The sequence below is a fragment of the Onychomys torridus genome, chromosome 2 (assembly GCF_903995425.1).
Source record: "Onychomys torridus chromosome 2, mOncTor1.1, whole genome shotgun sequence".
In the NCBI taxonomy this organism is placed as follows: domain Eukaryota; kingdom Metazoa; phylum Chordata; class Mammalia; order Rodentia; family Cricetidae; genus Onychomys; species Onychomys torridus.
In genome coordinates this window covers 63,225,880-63,245,811 of record NC_050444.1, presented here as the reverse complement: position 1 = coordinate 63,245,811, position 19,932 = coordinate 63,225,880, and the positions used below count along the sequence as shown (strand labels likewise).

Below are 19,932 nucleotides of genomic sequence, written 5' to 3'. Positions count from 1 at the left end.
CATACATACATACATACATACATATATAAGGACATGTGATGCAATAACCCAGTGTAAGGCTCTGGGAGGCCTTTTCAGGTGACAGCAGTGCATTGCTTTACTGCCGTCTGATGTGGCTTCTGAGATCTTGTGCTGGCTGAAGCTGGAAACATTTGCAGACACAGTGGTTAAAAAGTCAAGGTATCCAGAATGGGTGGTCTGCGAGCCTCTGGGGGAAACAGAGAACATTTTGAATTTGAAGAAGAGAATTGCTTTACTCTTGACCCCAGGTTGCTAGGAGTTAGACAATTATGTTGCCTTGCTGAGTTTCAGACACTGTTATTTGTTTCTCTCTAATTAAGGAACCGTGAGTTACCAGCAATCAGGACTGGGATACACTGAACCGCCAGAGGCCAAACCCCCACTTGATGTTTCTAGCCCGGGCAAATGGGGTAGCACTTCTGTTAAAAAGTCGTTGGCTAGAGTGGGATCAGATGAGCGCATTATTCCAGGACAGTATAAAAAAGGTCCATTAGTCTGCGTTTCCCAGGAAGCCCGAAGGCATGGTAAGAGGGATCCGAAGAAATTACTCAGAACCATGCCCAGGCCGTGGGTCTTCTTGGCAGTTTGGGGAACATGGCTCCACTAACTTCCTGCACTAACTTCCTGTGTTGCCGTAGCACACAGTAGTAGAAATATTCAGTGTTCGTGAATGTCTTTCACCTGTCAGACAGTTGTCCTATCTGGAAAAATTCCAATTTTAAAATCCTACCTTTAGAAATAAAAATTCCGTGTGCTTTACCCCCTCTCTCCCTGAAATCTTGTGGGGCATGTTGGTGCACTCTGGAGGCAGAGACAGGCAGATCTCTGTAAGTTCAAGGTCAGTCCGGTCCACTTGACAAGTTCCAGGCCTGTCAAGGCTGCACAGTGATACCCTGTCTCAAGAAAAGAAAAACAAATCCTACCTCCACAGGGGGTGAAAATCAGAAACGGTGTGTGTTCTCAGCATCTCTGGCAGCTTGTCTACAAGTATGCTTCTTCACCCATGTGAGACTTCTGTGAGGGGAACAACAGAAATAAATTGAAAATGACTAAAGTTGACTAATATTTCTGGTTCCTTTTCTTCAGAGCACAGAAAGATTGATTTCCTGTGTCCTTTGATGTTAGTTATGGCTGTGAGATTTGATCAATGCATGGCGGCAAACGCTAGTGTGTGCTTGCTTTTGTTTGTTGTTTGTTTGTTTGTTTGTTTGAGACAATGTTTCAAGTGCCCAGGCTGGCCTCACACTCGATACACAGCTGAAGCTGGCCTTGGACTCCTTCCGCTTTCACCTCCCAAAGTGCTGGGTGTGAAGGCTCGGGAACCACTTTCCTTGTCTGCCTAGCAACAGCAAGCCTGACACTCCAGTTAGGAAGGTGGCATCCGTTGGCGGCGTGGTCACACTTGTAATCCTACCACTTGGGAGGCTGAGACTGGAGAATTTCTGCAAGTTCCAGGCCTGCCTGCCTTACTTACTTACTTCAAAGTAAGACCCTGACTATAAATAAATGCTGGAATGCCCTGCAGCCTGACACTTTAGTGATCACAGTGAGCAGGACTTCCCCATCCAAGCCTGGCCCATGCTGGAACTACAGTACAAGCAAGAAATGTGTCTGTGCTGTTTGAAGTCAGTGAAATAGGAGAGCTGTTTGTAATGATCCTGCCTCCTAGCTAGTCTTGATTAACATAGATAGGAAGCATGTTCACATAGGGCTTTGGCTTCTGCTGTTGGTAGGAACACAGGTGTCCAGTTTGGGGGCTGGTCGGAGCAACAGCCGTGGTTTCCCAGTGGTTGCAGTGAGTTCCTACCACAGGAGTTCTGTGGAGCTTTTGACATTGGCAGGTGAACAAGCTAGGATTGGCAATGGCTATGATTTCCTCATCAGGCTGTGTGATAAGGCTTGGGTGTTGTTCCGACAGGAGCTTAGCCTCAAGACCATTTCCAGTTCCCCTAACAATTCTGGGCTAAACAATCTCTCTTAACAAGTCCCTTCTCTACTCTAACTAGCCAGTGTAGAGTCTATTGTTTGTGGAAAAAGAACCCTGACCTGAAAAATCATTATATTTAAAAAGGCTCATATCCCATTGATTACAAAAGGCAAGTTACTTTGTGAATTCCTAAGGGGACAAAGAACTGGAGATCTATTACATGTCACTACTTGAAAAACCCTTTCTGATTCCAAAGTTGTTTAAGCTGGGGGGAAAAAAAGCCCCTTAGGATCAATGAAACACTTTCTCAGCAAATGGGAGCCCCCGCTCCATGAAATTGCCAAGTCTTTTGTTGTTTTATTTACTGAGTTTTTACACTTATTTGCTGGTGGCGGTGGTGGTGGCGTGGGTGTGGTGGCGTGGGTGTGGTGGTGGCGGTAGATGTGCATGAGCATTCTGGAGTATGTGGAGATAAGAGAACAACTTGAAGGAGTTGGTTCTTTCCTTCCATTATGTGGATCACAGGGATCCAATTCAGGTCATCAGACTTTTCAAATGCCTTTGTGTTCTCTCTCTCTCTCTCTCTCTCTCTCTCTCTCTCTCTCTCTCTCTCTCTCACACACACACACACACACACACACACACAGAGAGAGAGAGAGAGAGAGAGAGAGAGAGAGAGAGATGGAACACTGCACCTGTGTATTGTATCATCTGGAGAGAGACCTCCACACCTAATCCTTATAAATGCACAAATCTATGCTTGCTCAATCTTAGGACAATCCCTAAAACACCACTAGAGGAGCAAAGTTCCTTGGAACAGGGAACTCCTCCATAGCAGTCCTTTCAGAACCCTGAAGAAGGGGGTCTCATCATTGTGAATAAAAGCTAGACCAGCTAACCAAGGAATTTCACAATCAAAAAAGTGAGTCAGCAAACAGATATCATGAAGTTGTCTAGTCTTATTTTATTATTCATGGCTCAAAATATATAGGTGATGCTGTGGATTAGTGACAAACACATAATGCTTCATTTTGATTCCATTTTATTCTCTATTTTTCCATTTCCTTGGAGAGACAAGTACATTGGTTTAAAGGTAGTCAAAAGATACTGGACTTATTAGAAGCCATATTTCTATATCACAGAGATCTAAGTAGATCATGAAGGGATATTACCCTGAGAACCTGTATTTGAACAATGGTCCTATAAAATAACCTCCAGAGGTAGCAGCTGAATTGCCCATCAAGGAGATGGATTTATTGTCTCATATATATATATATATATATATATATATATATATATATATATATATATATATATATGACAATATAATCTCAATTGGTGAGTCCTGAATCGTCTGGGCATGGCTGTGGAGATTACTTCCGTTAGGTTTGTTGGGGTCAGAAGACTTGCCCACTGTGGGTGGCACCATTCCCTGGGCTGAGATTCTGGACTTTATAAGAAGGAGAAAGTAAGGCGGACACAATTACTCATTACTCCTCGCTTCTTGACTGTGGATATAGTATGACTGTCACTTCTCTGTCATGATTAACTACAACTTCAAACTGAGAGCCAAAGTAAACTCTTGTTCATGTTCGTTTGGTTGGTTTGATGTTGTTGCTTTGAGACAGGGTTTCTTTCTTTCTTTGATTTATTTATTTATTACATATACAGTGTTCTGTCTGCATGTATGTCTGCACACCAGAAGAGGGCACCAGATCTCACTATAGATGGTTATGACCACCATGTTGCTGGGAACTGAACTCGGGACCCCTGGTAGAGCAGTCAGTGCTCTTAACCTCTGAGTCATCTCCCCAGCCCCATAAACTCTTTTTTTTTTTTTTTGGAGCTGAGGATTGAACCCAGGGCCTTGCACTTGCTAGGCAAGCTCTCTACCACTGAGCTAAATCCCTAGCCCCCCACAAACTCTTCTTTAACTCGCTTTTTTTTTTTTTTTTTTTTTTGGTTTTTCGAGACAGGGTTTCTCTGTGTAGCTTTGTGCCTTTCCTGGATCTCGCTTGGTAGACCAGGCTGGCTTTGAACTCACAGAGATCTGCCTGCCTCTGCCTCTTGAGTGCTGGAATCAAAGGTGTGCGCCACCATGCCTGGCTCATCTTCAACTCTTAAAAAATAAAGAGGGGCTGGCAAGATGGCTTAGTGGGTAAATGTTTTACCACTAAGCCCGATGATCTAAATTCGATCCCAGGAACTCACTGGCGCAATGAGAGAACCAACTCCTGAAAGTTGTCCTCTGACCTCCACACCTGTGCAGACACACACATTCATTCATAATGTAATGAAGATTTAAGTTAAAAGGTACTTTAGCTCACAGTTTTGCAGGTGTCACCAGGGCAGAAAGAGGTCAAGACAAGTTGCTTCTTGGCCCAGACAAGAAAAACAGGAAGAGGAAAAGATTCAAGTTCCCCAGTCCTCTTCAAGAGCACCCCTGCAGGGACCCAGCACTTCCCGCCTCCTGACAGCCTTTAACACATGGCCTTGAGGAACATTCTAGATCCAGAATCTAGCAGTTTCTGAAGATGTTTTGGAATCATATACAGAGAAAATGATGTGTCTATGTCTGGCAAATAATGTGTAGAAATAGTGAGCACCTGCCATTCTGTTCCTTTGTGACCTGTCTCCTGGAAGCCACCCAACCCACTTCCTTAGGGTTATCATGTGGGTCACGTTAACCAGTTGGACTCCCTTCTTGACCACTGGTGAGCAGTCTGAAGCTAAGCAAATCAGAGTACTTTCTGAGGAATTTCAAATTGCATTCAAAAATCAGCACTGGCGACAGCAGCCGCCACTCCACCAGTCTCTCCTTGACTACCTAGATAACAAGAGTTTAATATCTGGAATGTTTGAAGTCTTGTTGCACGATGTGAACTGGGCAAACATTAGAGACCATATATATATAAGGGTGGGGATGACCAGGACATGAGGCGGGTCTATTGGGACTGTTTAAGCCACTTCTGATTCCCCTTATGTGAGCTCATATGGTTTTCTGACTCAACTCTGTTTCACCCAGTTGCAAAAACTCACGGGACATCTTTCCTGGACCTTGGAGCTGTTTATCTATGCCTACTGAACAGATCCACTGAGGCCTTCTATTGGCATCTCCAATTTGACATCTCCAAATATTATCGCCCAAGTCCTTGCTGAAACTTACATTTAAATTATATTTGTTTGGTGAGTAGCATGGAAGTTAGTGGACAACTTGTGGTTGGTTCTCAACTTCCACCACATTGATCCCAGGGATTCATCAGGTTTGGTGGCCTCTCATCAGACCCGCTAATGTGTTCTTTATCGCTGGACATTGCATCACGGTATTGCAGCTACTAATCAGTTACCCCAGAATGTCCTCTTCTAACTTCCCCTATTTTATAAGCTCTGCTTACTGATGTACCCGAATACCCCCAGTGCCCCCCCACTCTGTTTGCCAGGAACATTTTTAGCTCCTCATCAATACCCCTATCTCACCCTCAAATGCTTTCAAAACTCCTTTCCACCCAACAGCCCAAATCATCCTTCTAATTTCTGGATACGATCACATCACTCCCATGCTCAAAATTCTTCAGTGACTCCCCACTGTTTCCAGGATAAAATCTGAACCCCTGTGGCTAGGTCACAAATTCACTCACATTACACTCAGATGTGCAACCATATGTCTCCTCTCTTTCCTATAACTGATCTGATCTTTCTCACAATACCCTCACCCTGCTGGGTAACAGGGGGAAAACTAAAATTAATCCATTCTGACAAACTCCACGGGGTCCACAGTTTATTTTAGACAGCCTCTAACACGGTTGCTTTAGATGATTCAGCTGTTCACATTACTTTATACTTCCCTTTCTCCTTTTCAAATAGCATCCAGGTTTCCAGGGGTCTTCTTGGAAGGAGGGGGCCTGCCCCTCAGCCACCTGGTCCTGAGGGTCATGTCAGCTGGCATTTGCTGATGCAGTTGGTATGGAATAAATGAATTAGTAAGACACCTGAGAAGTAGCTATTACTATAACCATCCTGTAGATAAGAAAGCCCTGGTTAGGAAAGTCAAGAAATTTGCCCAACGTCATAAAGTTAGAAAGTGGAACCAGAAACAAACACCATGGCGACTCCAGGAGACATTTTGCTGTGAGTGTAATAATAGGTGTTTCAGGGAGAAGTTAAGCCTGGATGTGGGGCAGTGGGAGCCACCATGATAGAACTGATAGTCCATGGACAATATTTAAGTGAGACAAGAGGGCCCAGATAAGACACTTAAGAATCCCTGGAGGGCTAAGAATGTAGCTCAGTGGTCAAGTACATGGTTGCTTAGCATGCATGAGTGTGGTCGTATTGTGTTCCCCGAAATATTGTGCACCCTAATAAACTTATCTGGGTTCAGAGAACAGAACAGCCACTAGATATAGAGGCCAGAAAATGGTGGCACACACGCTTTTAATCCTAGCATTCCAGAGGCAGAGATCCACCTGGATCTCTGTGAGTTCAAGGCCACACTGGAAACAACCAAGCATGGTGACTCACGCCTTTAATCCCAGGAAGGAATGGCAGGAAACAGAAAGGTATTTAAGGCGTGAGGATGAGGAAACTAGGCAGGTTAAGCTTTTAGGCTTTTGAGCAGCATAGTTCAGCTGAGAGGCATCCAGTCTGGGGAAACAGGATCAGCTGAGGAATTGGCAAGGTGAGGTGGCTCTGGCTTATTCTGCTTCTCTGATCTTTCAGCATCCACCCCAATACCTGGCTCCAGGTTTGTTTTATTAATAAGTCCTTCTAACAATCCATGCTACACATGAGCCCAGAGCCCTTGGTTAGAACATCACTGCCATGTGAGGATCGGGACGAGGAAGGCCTACTTGACTGCTCCTGTCTGAGCTGCTTTGGTCTCAGGAGAACTACCAGGAAGGAGAGTCCACCAAGCCCGGATCTAGTCCAGCTAGAGCTGAGCCATTCTTCAGGTGTCTCAGGCTCCCTCTAGCAAGCCAAGCACAAGCCTGTGACCGACACTGAGCGAGAAATCAGTAAACCGCAACAAAGGTCTTGTGTTACCAGAGATCACACTGTTCTTAGGACCCGGGGCAATCTATTGGTGCTGTTAAAGTGGGGGTGCGGAGCGAGAATGGGATGTGTGGGAAGATAAGAGGTGAGAGTCAGGTGTGGAGACACATGGACTTTTTCCAGATAATAGGGACAGACTTCTCCCAGATATGGAAGGGTGGATGTCTCACATACAGGGGTGCATTCCAGGTGTGAAAGGTTCAAGAAATCACGCAAAAAGCTGAGCCTGGCCCTCCACCCTCTCAAGGGATGAATCAAAACAAAGTGGCCCCTTCATTCCCCTCTCGCCTCCCCCCTCCGCCCCTCCCTCCTTTTCTCCTGCACCAGGACAGTGTTGTCCCACCCCAGAGCACAGCCAATGGTGCGGGAACTTGGCCCGACCAGCCAATTGAACGGCGGCAGCGGCACAGAGTAGGCTCCGCCCCCGAAGGGCCGCAGGCCGCTGGCCACTCACGAGGCGGGGCTTTTGGCTGTTTTTGCTGCCCGCCGAGCTCAGCCGAGCTCAGCCGACTCCCTCCCGCGGTAGCCGAGCCCAGTCGAACCCAGCCGAACTCAGCCGAGCCCAGCCGAACTCCTCGACGCTCCAGCCGCCGCCGCCCGAGCGCCGCCGAGCGAGCGAGCGAGCGAGCTAGCGGCCCCGGCCGCGGAGGAGGCGCCGCCCCAGGGGGAGGAGGTGCCCGCTCTCCGCAGACCGCCCGCGGCAGAGGCCGGCCCGGTCGCGCTCCGGCGGGAGCGGCCGGCGGAGGCTGCGCGGTCCAGGGGGAGGGCCCGGGGAGTGGACGTCGCCCCTGCCCGCCTCCCGCCGCCCCCCGCCCGCAGGCTTTGGAGCCTCAGTCGGCGCTGAGCATCCCGCTGCCCCGGACCCTCCCGCGGGTGCGCACCGGGCTCAACTCAGGTAAGGGGGGGAGGCCTCCCCTACGGGCAGGGGGTCGAGACACAGAGCTACTGAACGGAGATGAAGAGACAGTGACCCACACAGAGACAGAGACACACGGCTTGGAGGAGAGAGAGACACAAAGACAGAGACACATGCAAGACGCACAGAACCACTGATGCCGACCCCACGGAGAGAGGAAGAGGCATGTCCTGGAGGGCAGAGGGACATAGAGTCGTGAAAAGAGACAAGAGATACCCAGAGACAGACTGGTGGAGAAAAGAGACACACACATGAAACACTCAGAACACTCTCAGATAGGGACACAGAGACAAGCAGCCACACACCTTCACAGAGGTAGGTATGAAGGGACAAGGATACAGATCCAGCAAGGGACAGAGAGACAGGAGGGTGTACCATTCAGACACACACACACACACACACACACACACACACACACACACACACACACACACCCCTGACCCAGAGGGGCAAAGTTCCAGGGAAAGGCACACCAAGGCACAGCCTTGGATATGCAGGACCCACGCATTCCTGCCAGGGCCTCCATAAAGTTCCCTTCTGTGTGAGCTGGTACCTCTGCAGAAAGAGAGGATGCCCTAGCCTCCTCAATGATGGTCGGAATCCTCTTCCTCCTGGGCCTTGGGCCACCTCAGTCCCGCCCACCCACAGCTTGTCTGAAGGTTAGAAGCTTGGTGGGCAGGGCTAGGCTATACCCACCAGTTCCACGGAGGATGAGACAGAGGCTGGCTGCCTACTCCAGCTTCCCCACTCAGGCACCACGCACCAGGTGCTCAGAGCCAGGCCTGAGGATGGATGGAGGTCCTGGCTTTGGGAGACACTTGAGCCTGCTGAGACTCAATGCCCTCTGCCTGAGAGGCCAAGGATGGGAGAGGGGAGCCTAGGCTTCAGCCCACTTCTTCCTCTTCACCCCCTCTCCTCTCCTCTGTACTTCCTCAGGCTCAGGACTGCAGGTGGGCATTTCCACTGCCCAGGAATCGCTGTGTGTGGACAGGACACTCTCCTTGGAAAGTCGGCCATACTGGAGTTGTGCCTCGGCATGGGCCTTGCCATTGAGGCAGCCACGGCAGCTCCGCTCTCTGCTCTGGCCTGAGGGTGCTGCCTGTCATGGGGGCAGCCATCTCCCAGGGGGCCCTCATCGCCATCGTCTGCAACGGCCTTGTTGGCTTCTTGCTGCTGCTGCTTTGGGCCATTCTCTGCTGGGCCTGCCACTCCCGTTCCACTGACGTCGATTCTCTCTCAGAATCCAGTCCCAACTCCAGCCCTGGCCCCTGTCCTGAGAAGGCACCACCCCCCCAGAAGCCGAGCCATGAAGGCAGCTACCTGCTGCAGCCCTGAAAGCGCCTGGCCTACCCTGGAGTCCTGGACCTGAGTATACCAGAGTCTGAGTGTGGCATCTGATCCCAGAGTTCAGCCAGTCTGGGGTCCAGAATCTGGAGTCCAGTCTATTTGAAGCTGGACCCAGCAGCCTAGATTGTAGCCAGCCTGACTCAAGAGAGGCCTGAGTAGCCCGAGAGAGACAGGCGTGGAGTGGGGGGTTAGGAGTTGGTGCTAGGGCCAGGGCCATCTGGACTCTGCTCCATCCCAAGGGCCAAGGGCTGCTTACTTCCCTAAGCACACTGCCTCTGGGCTCTCTAGGTTGGGGAAGCAAACTGGAACCCACGGCAATAATGGGAGGGTGTCTGGGCTGGGCCCCTTCTCTGGTCATCCCACTGTTTGTTGGATAATAAATGGAACTATGGCTTACCCTGAGACTTCTTTCCTTGGGGGCTGTGTGGTAGGAAAAAACTAAAGGTATGAGTTTTCGAACAGGTTTATTTGTGTAAAGGGAGTGTGATGAAGGGTGAGAGTCAAGTCACGGAGAAGGTGCTGTGACCATAAGCACTAGAATGTGGGAAGCAAATCCTAGGACTTGGTCAGGGAGGGTACATCCTGGGTGCTTAGGCACCCTGACGCCCAGGCAGAGCGCTGTACACGTTGAGTTGAGGCGGGGCCGGGCCAGACGGTCAAATTTTGGTTTTAACTTCCCTCACGACGTTTAACAGTTTGTCCAGCTTTGCGATCTCCACAGCGGGGCCCTTCTGCACTTCCTGACCCTTCTTTTCCTGGGGAGAGGGGATGCCAATGGGAATGGTGAAGGACCGGCTGGCTCTTTTTAGATGCCTCCACTGGCTCCTCTGCCCAGCCTGCCCTAGCTATTCCCTGACCCTCCCTTGCCCAGCAAACATTGGATTCCTGCTCCTCCCATTCAGACCTCCCCCTACTCAGGTTAGGTGACTCAGAGGCTCATCGGGGCCTGTGGGGAGGACTCCAAATCTAGCTCCGAAACTTAGCAAGGGCTTGGTGCTGGCAGGATTGGGAAAAGGCATTTGTCTTCAGTCTCTCAGAAGCCGGCCATGGAGAGCTATAGGCTCCAGGGAGAGGCAGGAGCTTTCTGTTAGGACCACCCAGGTTCAGCCCTGTAAAGAGGGGATAGATGTGTGCTGCAGGAGAGAGAGGGGTGAGGACTAGGCCACAGGTGTCCTCACAGGCTCGGGGAGGGATGCCACTTGATGCCAGTGGGGAAAGTACCAGGAGACCCATGAGAGCAGACAGAATTTTCCATGTGACTCCATGTGGCGGGGACTGTATCTCAGCTCCTGAGTTTATGACCCTTGCTCTCACCTGCAAAACATTCTAATGCTTCCATTGCTAAGTTGGGCCCCCGAGACAATGGAATTTTAGACACAGGTATGTTTGGGCCACAGGCTTGAAAATTCTGTAGCAGGCCACATCAGTCACATTCTCCCTACTGTCCAGACAGTGGGATGGGGACTGTGCCGAGACAGGCTGGGCAGCTGCCACTTCCTGCCTTCCCTCTCCTCTGCCACCTGTGCCCACTGTTTCCTGGCACCTGCCCCAGCCACACCTGCTGGGGCTGTAAGGCCAGAGGAGAGTGCCGAGGCACTAGGCGCCTTCCTGGCTCCAGCTAGCTGCTGCTACTCTGCAGAGCTCCAATTTCCTCTGGCCTTGACCCCTCCACGAGCCCCCGGCAGGCAGTCTGCTCACTGCTCCGTGAGGCACAGGACAGTCATCTTTCTCTCTCTCCCCAGTCCCCCTCCATCATTAAGCTGTTTCTCAGCCTTGCTCCATCCCTTGGTGTTTAAGGGACCTGATTTTCAGTCCCATCGTTGCCATTAGATCCCTCATGAGACTGGACACGCCCCTTTCTCAGCCTCACTTTTCCAACCGTACAGGAGGAAAGGAAAGACAGTTCTTGACCTCTGATGGCACTCAGGGGAAGTTCCCGGGAGAGGAGTCGAGCCCTCTTGGGAAGAGCTGGGAATCTGCAGCTCTCAGAGAAAGGGCAGCAGGGATGCCCAGAGGACTTCCTCTGTATGAATCACTTGACTGCTGACAGGGTCACCTCACAGGAACTTCTGATCCTGCCAAGTACTAGCCCCCACTGTCCCTGCTCAGATCCTGGGTGATTTAGGTTTCCAGATTCAGAGTTCAGCTCTCTCAGCCACAACTGACCCTTGCTTTGTGAGGAGATGGAACTATGATAAATCGTGCTTCTCAGGATCACATCGGCTAGGATTCCTTCATATCTACCACGCTCATGGTGTCAGGGCTATGGCCCTCTCCTAAAGAGTGACCATCATCCTCTCAGGGGGCTGTCGAGCTCTGCCATCTTAAGCCTGCCCCTCATTAAATTAAGAACAGATTTTATCTGTTCTACAAACATTGCTGCCTCCTTTCTCCCTCCTGAGGCCAAGGAGCTGGGCTCAGCAAAGAGATTTAGACCATGCCTGACTTCCCCCAACCCCCAAAGCCCACCACAGCCTGCGGGCCACAGCTGCAGGCGCTTAGCAAGCCTTCTGAGTATTTATAGCCAAGTCCACCCCTCCCCCAGCTGGCTACAATTACGGGCCGTCCATACTTCCAGCCCATGCCTCCCTGGCCATGGTGGGGAATAGTCTATGTCAGTATCCAAAGGATGGTGCACAGTCCCTGGCTGGGTAGGAACACTTGGGGAAGAAGACTAACCAAACAAGACAGGCCCCAGACCCTGCCCCAAACTGTAGTATATGCCTCAAATTGTACCCTGGAGGTTCAATGGTCAGGGCAACTTGGTGACCCTGACCCTGACCCTGACCCTGGCCCAAAGCTGGGCAGAGAGCAAAGGGCCATTTCTACTCTCATATACAAATGGGTTCTGTATTTTTTTAAGTTGGGTTCTGAGGCTCTGGATTCTAAGGCCTGTGCTGTGAAGCTTAAGTCTGAATTTGGGCTCAGGTATAGATTTGAGGGCATTGCTCTGGGTTTTGTGTCATACATTTGGGGTCCTTGGGCTCTGGTCTGGTTCTTCTCACCATTAGAGACCCAAGAAACAGAATCCAGAATTCAGAAGGAGGCCTGCATGGCTGCTGACCTAGTTACCCCGCTCACAGCTCATTTGCTCCTTCCTGGGCAGACTCATAGCTCCCAGTTCAGGGACCACTGGAGCTGAAACTCTATACAAGCCCAGCAACAATGCTTCAGCTAAGCCTTGGGTCCCTCTCCTGGTGACCTGTCACAACATCCTGCACTTCTGGTAAGCCAATGGTGCTTGCCTCCCCCATGTTCCAAGGCCACTTACTCCTTGGAAATCACCCCCCAGGACCCTACAGGATGCAGCAAGTCAAACTGATCTGTTACTTCACAAACCTTTTTCCCAGCCTCCTCATTCAGGCACCCACACCATCCTGACCTTGAATCTTTCAAGCCAGAAACTTGGGGTGGCCCCTGGCTCTTCCCTATCATCCACCTATCTCTTGATGGCAGCTAGGACTCCCAGAGCCCATACCTTTGGCATCTTTCGCAGGTTGGGAGAGAGCTTGAGACAGGTGATGTGCCCACGGTCATCGCCCACAATTATGATGGGATGGATGGGGTTGAACTGTACGTGGGTGATCTTGTTCTTCTTCTTGGCCACCACAGGCTGGTTGCAGATAGCTTCATACTTGTTGACAGCTAAGTCAAACACATGGGCCTATGGAGAGGCTAGTATCATCAGTCTGGTAAACAGGGCCCTGGTCTCCCACCTCGGGCTTTCTTGAAACCCAACAGAAGGCTAACGGTCAGCACGGCTGAGCTAGAGACAGCAGAAGGGTCTTTATGTCGGCTTACTTTCCTCCCATGACGAGGGAGTAAGGATAAAAAAAGTTTAGAAATCTTAGCCGGGCAGTGGTGGCGCACGCCTTTAATCCCAGCACTCGGGAGGCAGAGGCAGGCAGATTTCTGTGAGTTCGAGGCCAGCCTGGTCTACAGAGTGAGTTCCAGGAAAGGCGCAAAGCTACACAGAGAAACCCTGTCTCAAAAAACCAAAATCTTGAGTCTATGCAGACTAAATAACAATGGCCACTATGGGATGTATGTGACATGAAAGCAGAGGGGGTACTTTTAGAGAGGACAGAGGGGACAGGCAAGGGGGTCAGAGGGATGGAGAGAACAGTGAGGGAAGAAGACGGAACAAATTATAACGACACGTATGTATAAAAGTACCGCAAAGAAACCCAAAGCCATGTAAAAAGAACCAATAATGGCAGCTACCATTTATCCAGTCTAATATACTTACCATGCTCCAGGCTCTGGGCAGGAGTGTTACAAGGTTGGATCATCTAATTATACCCCTCACAACCACTCCATATGGCGGTTCTGTTACTATCCCTATTTTATAAATGAGGATTTGGAAGCTGTTGGAGGCTAACTTGCTTGTAAGTGGCGGAGCCAGGGGTTTATCCCAGCTAATAAATACAAAGTGCTCAGAGTTTGATGCCTAAGTGCCCAATAATGTCTGATATTATCTTTGCCTCACCGGGAGTCCAAATCACTATCAGCTCCTGCTGTGACAGCCAGCGGTCTTCCTGCGTCCGCTCTTGCCCATCCACAATCCATCCTCCATGCTGCACCTTGGCTTCCCTTTGAAATTTTCCTCTCAGCTTCCTTGGAGCCCATACACTACCCACGTCGTTCCTCTCATCCTAAGCCCTCTGCCTTTGCTGACTGGCCAGGCGCGTGGCCTCGGTTCCTAAGGCTGGCCTCATTCCCATTCACACCTCAGAATGCTGGAGTCCTGCCGCCTCCCTGCTCACACAGCTTCCCCACCTCATCTTCATAATGCTGCTCCTACAGAGCACAGTGGCCCACACTTTTAACCCCACCACTCGAGAGGCAGAGGCAGAGGCAGAGGCAGAGGCAGAGGCAGAGGCAGAGGCAGATGGATCTCTGTGAGTTCGAGGCCAGCCTGGGCTACATAAGAGGACAGCAGGATGACATAATAGAGAGATCCTGTCTCAAATAGAAAAAAGAAAAAGGCTAAAGGCTAGTGCTTGTCCATCAGCTCCCAGTTTAAGCTTCACCTCATTCAAGAAGCCTTGCCTCAGAAACCGCCTGGCTCCCAGCACCACCTCAGGGGCTTGCTGTGTAGCTCAGTCTGGCCTACTGGCACTTGCCATCACTGCAGACTGGCTTCAGACTTTTGATCTCTGCCTTCCACCTTCTGCATGCTCGGAATTATAGGCATAGCCATGTACCACCAAACCGGACTTCCTCTGATATAACGCTTTATCGAGATAATTCACATTCTCTAAGGTTCATCCATTTAACGTACCTAACATATACACGTCTTGGTTTTAAGCATATTCACTTTTCAAGCCATTATCACAACCAATTTTAGTGTTTTTTTCACCCACAAGGCAAACTTTGTACTCACTAACAGTCACTCCCCATTTTTTTCCCTAAGCCCCTGTATCTGAAGCAAACACGAATATACTCTGTATCTTTATAGATTTGTCTCTTGACACGATGCATACAGTGCAAATCTGTTTTGGACATACCGTATATTTGTTCTTTTGTATGTCTGGCCTGTTTGACTTAGCATAAGCTTTTCATGCCCATCTATGTTACCATATATGTTCCTTGTCTGCTGAATATGATCCTTTTGCATATACACTGTGCTGTTTGCTGTTCATGATTTGATGGACACTGGCTTCTTTCACTGTTTGGACATTATGAATAATGCTGCTATAAACAATTGACCCATGCACCACCTTCTTTTGGTCCTCTGCTCTAGCATGGTGGGAATTTTGGTTCCTGTTTTTGTCTTCCTCTCCACTCTAATGTGAGCTCCATAAGAGCAAGTGCCTGAATCGCCAGATCCTAGCCTGGAACAGAGCACCACATTGGCCCTTAATAACGTGTTCATAGGGGCTGACTGACATGAAGGTGGTGCCTTAATCGCCAGATTCTTTCCTTGGGGCTGTAGGTGCTTGTCAGGCTATATCAAATTCCATAAAGAAAACAAGCCTGCACCTAAGAACAGTCTCACACAAGGTGACTGCTGAGTCTCTGTGGCATCATTCTACTCAAGCTCCTCAGACCAGCTTGGACACTTCTGGAGGTGGGGCATGGTGGGGGCTCACTACCTTACAGACCAGTGACTGACCCAGAGGCTAGGCATCCTCTAACCCCCTCACAGAGACCTCAAGGAAGACAACTTCTGGATGGCACCTCAGCTCCCCAGAGGGCCTGTTCCCCAAGGTGAACACTCCTGTCCTTCCTTGAGGCCCCCTGTGGTGAAGGATTCCTCCACACTTCCCTGCATAGCCTGGCCTTTATAGTCCTCTGTCTCATCATCCCTACTGACCTGGGGTGGCATGTGGTGGAAGAGACGCTGAGACACCTCCTGGTCTCCATGGTGGCGCTGCAGGGTGAGAAAGGACTACTCACCTTCCCATCTGTGGTGACTGCTGCAAACACTGTGGAAGAGTATGGTGCCCAGGCCACGTCACCCACGGCTGAGTTCAGGTCATAAATGAACATGGGGGTCCTGCAGCGGCAAAAAGGTCAAGCCCATAACACCGAGGGTTCATAGTGCCAGAGCCAAGGGGAAGGCATTGGGCAGGGCAGGGCCAAGGCAGGCCTCTCACTTGATGGTGTGGTCCCAGATCTTCACGGTCCAGTCAGAGCTGCAGGACATGAAGACCTTGGTGTGGAAAGGGTTCCACATCACAGCATCCACAGCCATGTTGTGAGCGTCATAGGTGTCCAGGAATTGGCTGGAGTAGGATTTAGAGCACTGGGCGGGAAGGAGTGGGTGATGCAGGAAGGTCAAGATCAACAGTGAGGGAAAAGTCAGCGTCAGCCTTTCCCTAGGGGCCCTGGGGAACTAGCACCTGAGCCTGTCTGTCTATCTGCGCGACCCCCTCCCCGCCCCAACTCCCAAAGGAAGAGGAAGCACTGAAGGACTGGGCATGGAGCCCTCCTGGAGGGTGACGGGAAGTGACTGACCAAGAAAGCGACTTCTCTTTCTGTTGCAAGGCAAAGTGGGTCTCACGCCCTGGCAAGGGTGGAACCCAGCCTGATCTTTTGTCCATGCTAGAGCCTTGGTAGACAGAGCCACGGGTTTACTACAGCCCAGACATCATCCAGGCCACAGTAAGCGGCGCCGCCTTGTACAGGTAAGAGCAGGTGTGGAGCCAGGAACCGACTCAGATTTCCCATTCAGTGTCTGCCCTGGCCAGCAAGCCTCTCTCCCTCCCTCCAGGAGACAAAGTGGCCAGTCTTCCCTTCCCCTGCCTCTCTCCGGCAGCCGCAGGGAGGGGTGGAGAGGGGGTGGGGACCTCTTTTGCATTCAGACCAACTCAGGCTGGGCCTCTGGGGCTCCCGGGAGGCTGTCTGTAATTAACATTCTGAGTCTCTGAGCCTAAGAAAAGCTCACAGCAAAGCTATTTCTGGACGATGGAGGTTCAGAGGGATGTTCACCTACTAACTCTGAGAGACACGGCAGAAAACTGGCTGTGAGGCTGTGTCCTGCTGGTAACTGTGCACCTCATCCTCAGAGATGAATCTGTTTGATACTTGGCCTTCAAAGCTGGCCTTCAGTTCAGACCTCCTCCAGGAAGTCTGCCCAGAATGGCCTAGCTCCCCTAAGCCCTACTCCCATGTCTGCCTCTGAGGAGAGGAGGAAAGACTGACTTTCCAGATTCTCCTTCACCTTTCCTGATTGTAGCCCCACTTCCTGCTGCCAAGCAGACTGAGAGATGTGGGCATTCTTGGGCTGGTGAGATGGCTCAGCCAATAAAGGAGCTTGCTGCTAAGCCCGATGACCTGAGTTTAACTCTTGGAAAACTACAAGCTATCTGCTGAGCTCCATACATATACTGTGTGACATGCATGTGTCCTCAACACCACCACTAAATAAATAAATGTTTCAAAAAAAAAAAAAAAAAAAGAGCTTGCCACCAATCCGGAAGACCTGAGTTAGAGCCCCACATGCCACAAAGTTGTCCTTTGACCTTCACATGCACACTGTGACATGGGTGTGCACACACACATACACACATGACAATTAAAAAGAACTTAAAAAAAAAAAAAAAAAAGAAATGCATTCTTCTCCCCCACAAAAGGCTTCCAGAAGAGTGAACACTAGATGGTGTCAGAACAGGATGTGTTGAATACTATACCCTCCCTGGGTGCTTAGGTCCAAGTGGCCCTGTGAGGAGCTGATGGGGCATGCTGCCTCACCTTGTAGATTTTCCCCTCCTCTGTGCCCACCAGGAACATGTAGTCGATCTCCCTGTGGAAGTCAAAGGCGGTGCCACAGCCTTGGAAGAAGAGGGGCAGACTTAGCCTGGTTCTCCCAGGGAATCTCCCACCCAGCCCAGTCCAGACAAAAGGAACCAGGCTGTAAGGGCTGGGCTCAGGCCAGGAAAACAGAAACTGGACCACGGGCTTGCTTGCCCTAGGCAGTTAGGACTTTGCAGACAAGAATGGGGGACTGGGTAAACAAGGCAGGAATTGAGTTAAGCAGGGTCAGGGTCACAGTAAACAGGGATGGGGGTCTGCAAACAGGGACATGGTCTGTGCAAACAGGGATAGAGTCTGCATAAACAGGGTAGGAATTGAGTAAACAGGGACAGGATCTGGGTAAACAGGGCTTAGATCTGCATAAACAGGGATGGATCTGTGGAGCAGCACCCGACCTGCATAAACAAGAGCAGGGGCTGCACGTGGGAAAGGACCTGCCTGAAGAGCCGAGTGTGCCAATGGTCAAGGGCTCCACCCACAACACTGGGCTTTTCTGTCTCCTCTAGTCTAGGCTCCAGTACAAAGGAGGGGAGAGCATTGGGAAGGTAAATGGCCACTGTCACTGATCCTGGGATGCTGGGGCTGAATGGTCTCATCAGACTGGAGGTGTGAGGGCTGGGGTTCCTACCTACAGTGTGCAGCTGCAACCCCTCGGGGATATCTGTGGTGCTGCTCCCTTCTGCCTTCAGCTTGATGACGTCTACGTGAACCAGCTCACTCTACAGTCAGAGAGGATGGGGAGGGATGAAGGGGGGTTTGGTGCCGTAGCTCTTTGCCATTTAGCTCCTCCCACCCCTCCATGACCCTTTTCTGGGAAACAGGCACCTTTACGAGGGTCCATGACACAATCCTGCCATCAGATGACACAGAAAAGAAGTTAAGGTTGTTGTCCATGTCGTCCTTCTGCCATTTGACCTGAAATATCACAAGCCACAGGTTTTGGAACTCTGTTGAGTTAGGTAGGGCTGCAGGCGGAGCACCCCATGTACCCATCTGGGGCTCAGATAGAAGTTCTGGGAGCCCATTTTCCAGAACTGCATAGTGAGACCTCCCAGTCTCATTTCACTCAGCTCTGTCTCCAGCCTGGGGGCCACAGTATCAGCCAGAGCCCTAGGGTGCGCTTTGGGCAGTAGCAGTACCCCATTTCTTTCTGCATTCCGTTCTAGCCGTCTAGTTACGGGAAGTTCTGGTTCCGGGTTTAATCTCCCCACACAGCCATGGAAAGCTCAGAGTCCCACAACTAGTTTTTCACTTCTAAAAGGGAAGTCATGATAACATGTGAGAAGTAAAGGATCAAGTGTGTGTAAAACCTTCAGAACACTGCCATAGTAAATGTTCAAAAAATACCAGCTAATGGAGCCAAACCTTCAGTTTGGTGACACCTGTGTGAACTGACTCCCAGCATTCAGAAGACTGAGGCAGGAGGATCATGAGTTCTAAACCAGCCCGGGCTAAACAGCAAGACCCTGTCTCAAAAATGAACAAAATCTCTAGCTGGCTAATGTCCTCATTATTACCATCATCCTAGGAAGGTGGGCTGCAAGCTTCTGTAGGGCTTGTTCCCTGCTCAGTGGGTGAGAGGAGGGAGCTGGTCCCCTCTTTTAGGCTTGGCCTTTCTCTTGAAAATCTCCTTTGTTCCCACCTTCAAACCGACACCAGCTCCTGCTCCCAGAATCTTGCTCCCAAATCCCCGATTTGAGCTGCATTTCTCCATCTGCAAATCCGGGTTAATTACCCTGCCCACCCGTCTTCCCAGGGCTGGAAGCAAACATATGGGAAAGTGTTTTGGAGACAGAGCTGTTGTCTTATGAAGATGACACGCTTGAGGCTCAAGTTTCTGTTGCCAGATGTGGAGGCTTGGCCAAGCCAAGTCCCAGAAAGCTGGGGTGGGGCTGGGTGCCCAGAGCCTTCCATCCTCCGACTCCCTCCAGACCCCCCATGCTGGGACCCCTGTCCAGTCCCCTCCCTCTGTCACAAGCTGAGGTCCAGAGAGGGAGGCCAAGAACCCAGGCCTGTTGCCTGTAACTGCTGTTGTCACCATGGCTGCTGGTGTGTGTGTGTGTGTGTGTGTGTGTGTGTGTGTGTGTGTGTGTGTGAACATCCAGCCCCTAGGCCTGGTGAATCAGATTGGAGTCACTGCAGGAGGCCAGGCTGAGTCCTGCCTGGGCCTGTCTGGGTAGCGGGTTCTTTTTTGCTTTCTTGGGGAGGCCAGAATGCTGCAGAGGCCGTAACGCACAATATGGATGCATCTTGAGCCCACTTCCCCTTCTGTGCAAACACGGTCCCTTTAAAGAGGGGAGGGGACAAAAATGTCAAAGGCCAGGCTGTAAGAGGCGCAGGGGAGCTGCAAAGGGAAGTGTTTAATGAGCAGACACCAGCACTCATGGAAATTGTATTTCACACCCCA

General features: G+C 50.6%; 2 protein-coding genes across 2 annotated transcripts in view; one reads left to right on the top strand and one right to left on the bottom strand.

Annotated features, from left to right (window-relative positions):
- Positions 1 to 7,582: 7,582 nt before the first annotated feature.
- Enho (energy homeostasis associated) lies at positions 7,583 to 9,659 on the top strand. Its single transcript, XM_036178908.1, has 2 exons — positions 7,583 to 7,895; positions 8,853 to 9,659. The coding sequence occupies exon 2, from the start codon at positions 9,021 to 9,023 to the stop codon at positions 9,249 to 9,251; it is 231 nt and encodes a 76-aa protein (XP_036034801.1). The 5' UTR covers positions 7,583 to 7,895; positions 8,853 to 9,020; the 3' UTR covers positions 9,252 to 9,659.
- A 51-nt stretch (positions 9,660 to 9,710) lies between these two features.
- Positions 9,711 to 19,932, bottom strand: part of Dnai1 (dynein axonemal intermediate chain 1) — a 70,081-nt gene continuing 59,859 nt past the window's right edge. The window contains exons 14-20 of the mRNA XM_036178778.1: positions 18,351 to 18,440; positions 18,154 to 18,244; positions 17,463 to 17,542; positions 15,866 to 16,014; positions 15,666 to 15,765; positions 12,742 to 12,927; positions 9,711 to 10,018 (exon numbers count right to left, since the gene is read on the bottom strand). Of these exons, the coding sequence (XP_036034671.1) occupies positions 9,920 to 10,018; positions 12,742 to 12,927; positions 15,666 to 15,765; positions 15,866 to 16,014; positions 17,463 to 17,542; positions 18,154 to 18,244; positions 18,351 to 18,440 (795 nt within the window). The 3' untranslated portion in view covers positions 9,711 to 9,919. The remainder of the gene's footprint in view (positions 10,019 to 12,741; positions 12,928 to 15,665; positions 15,766 to 15,865; positions 16,015 to 17,462; positions 17,543 to 18,153; positions 18,245 to 18,350; positions 18,441 to 19,932) is intronic.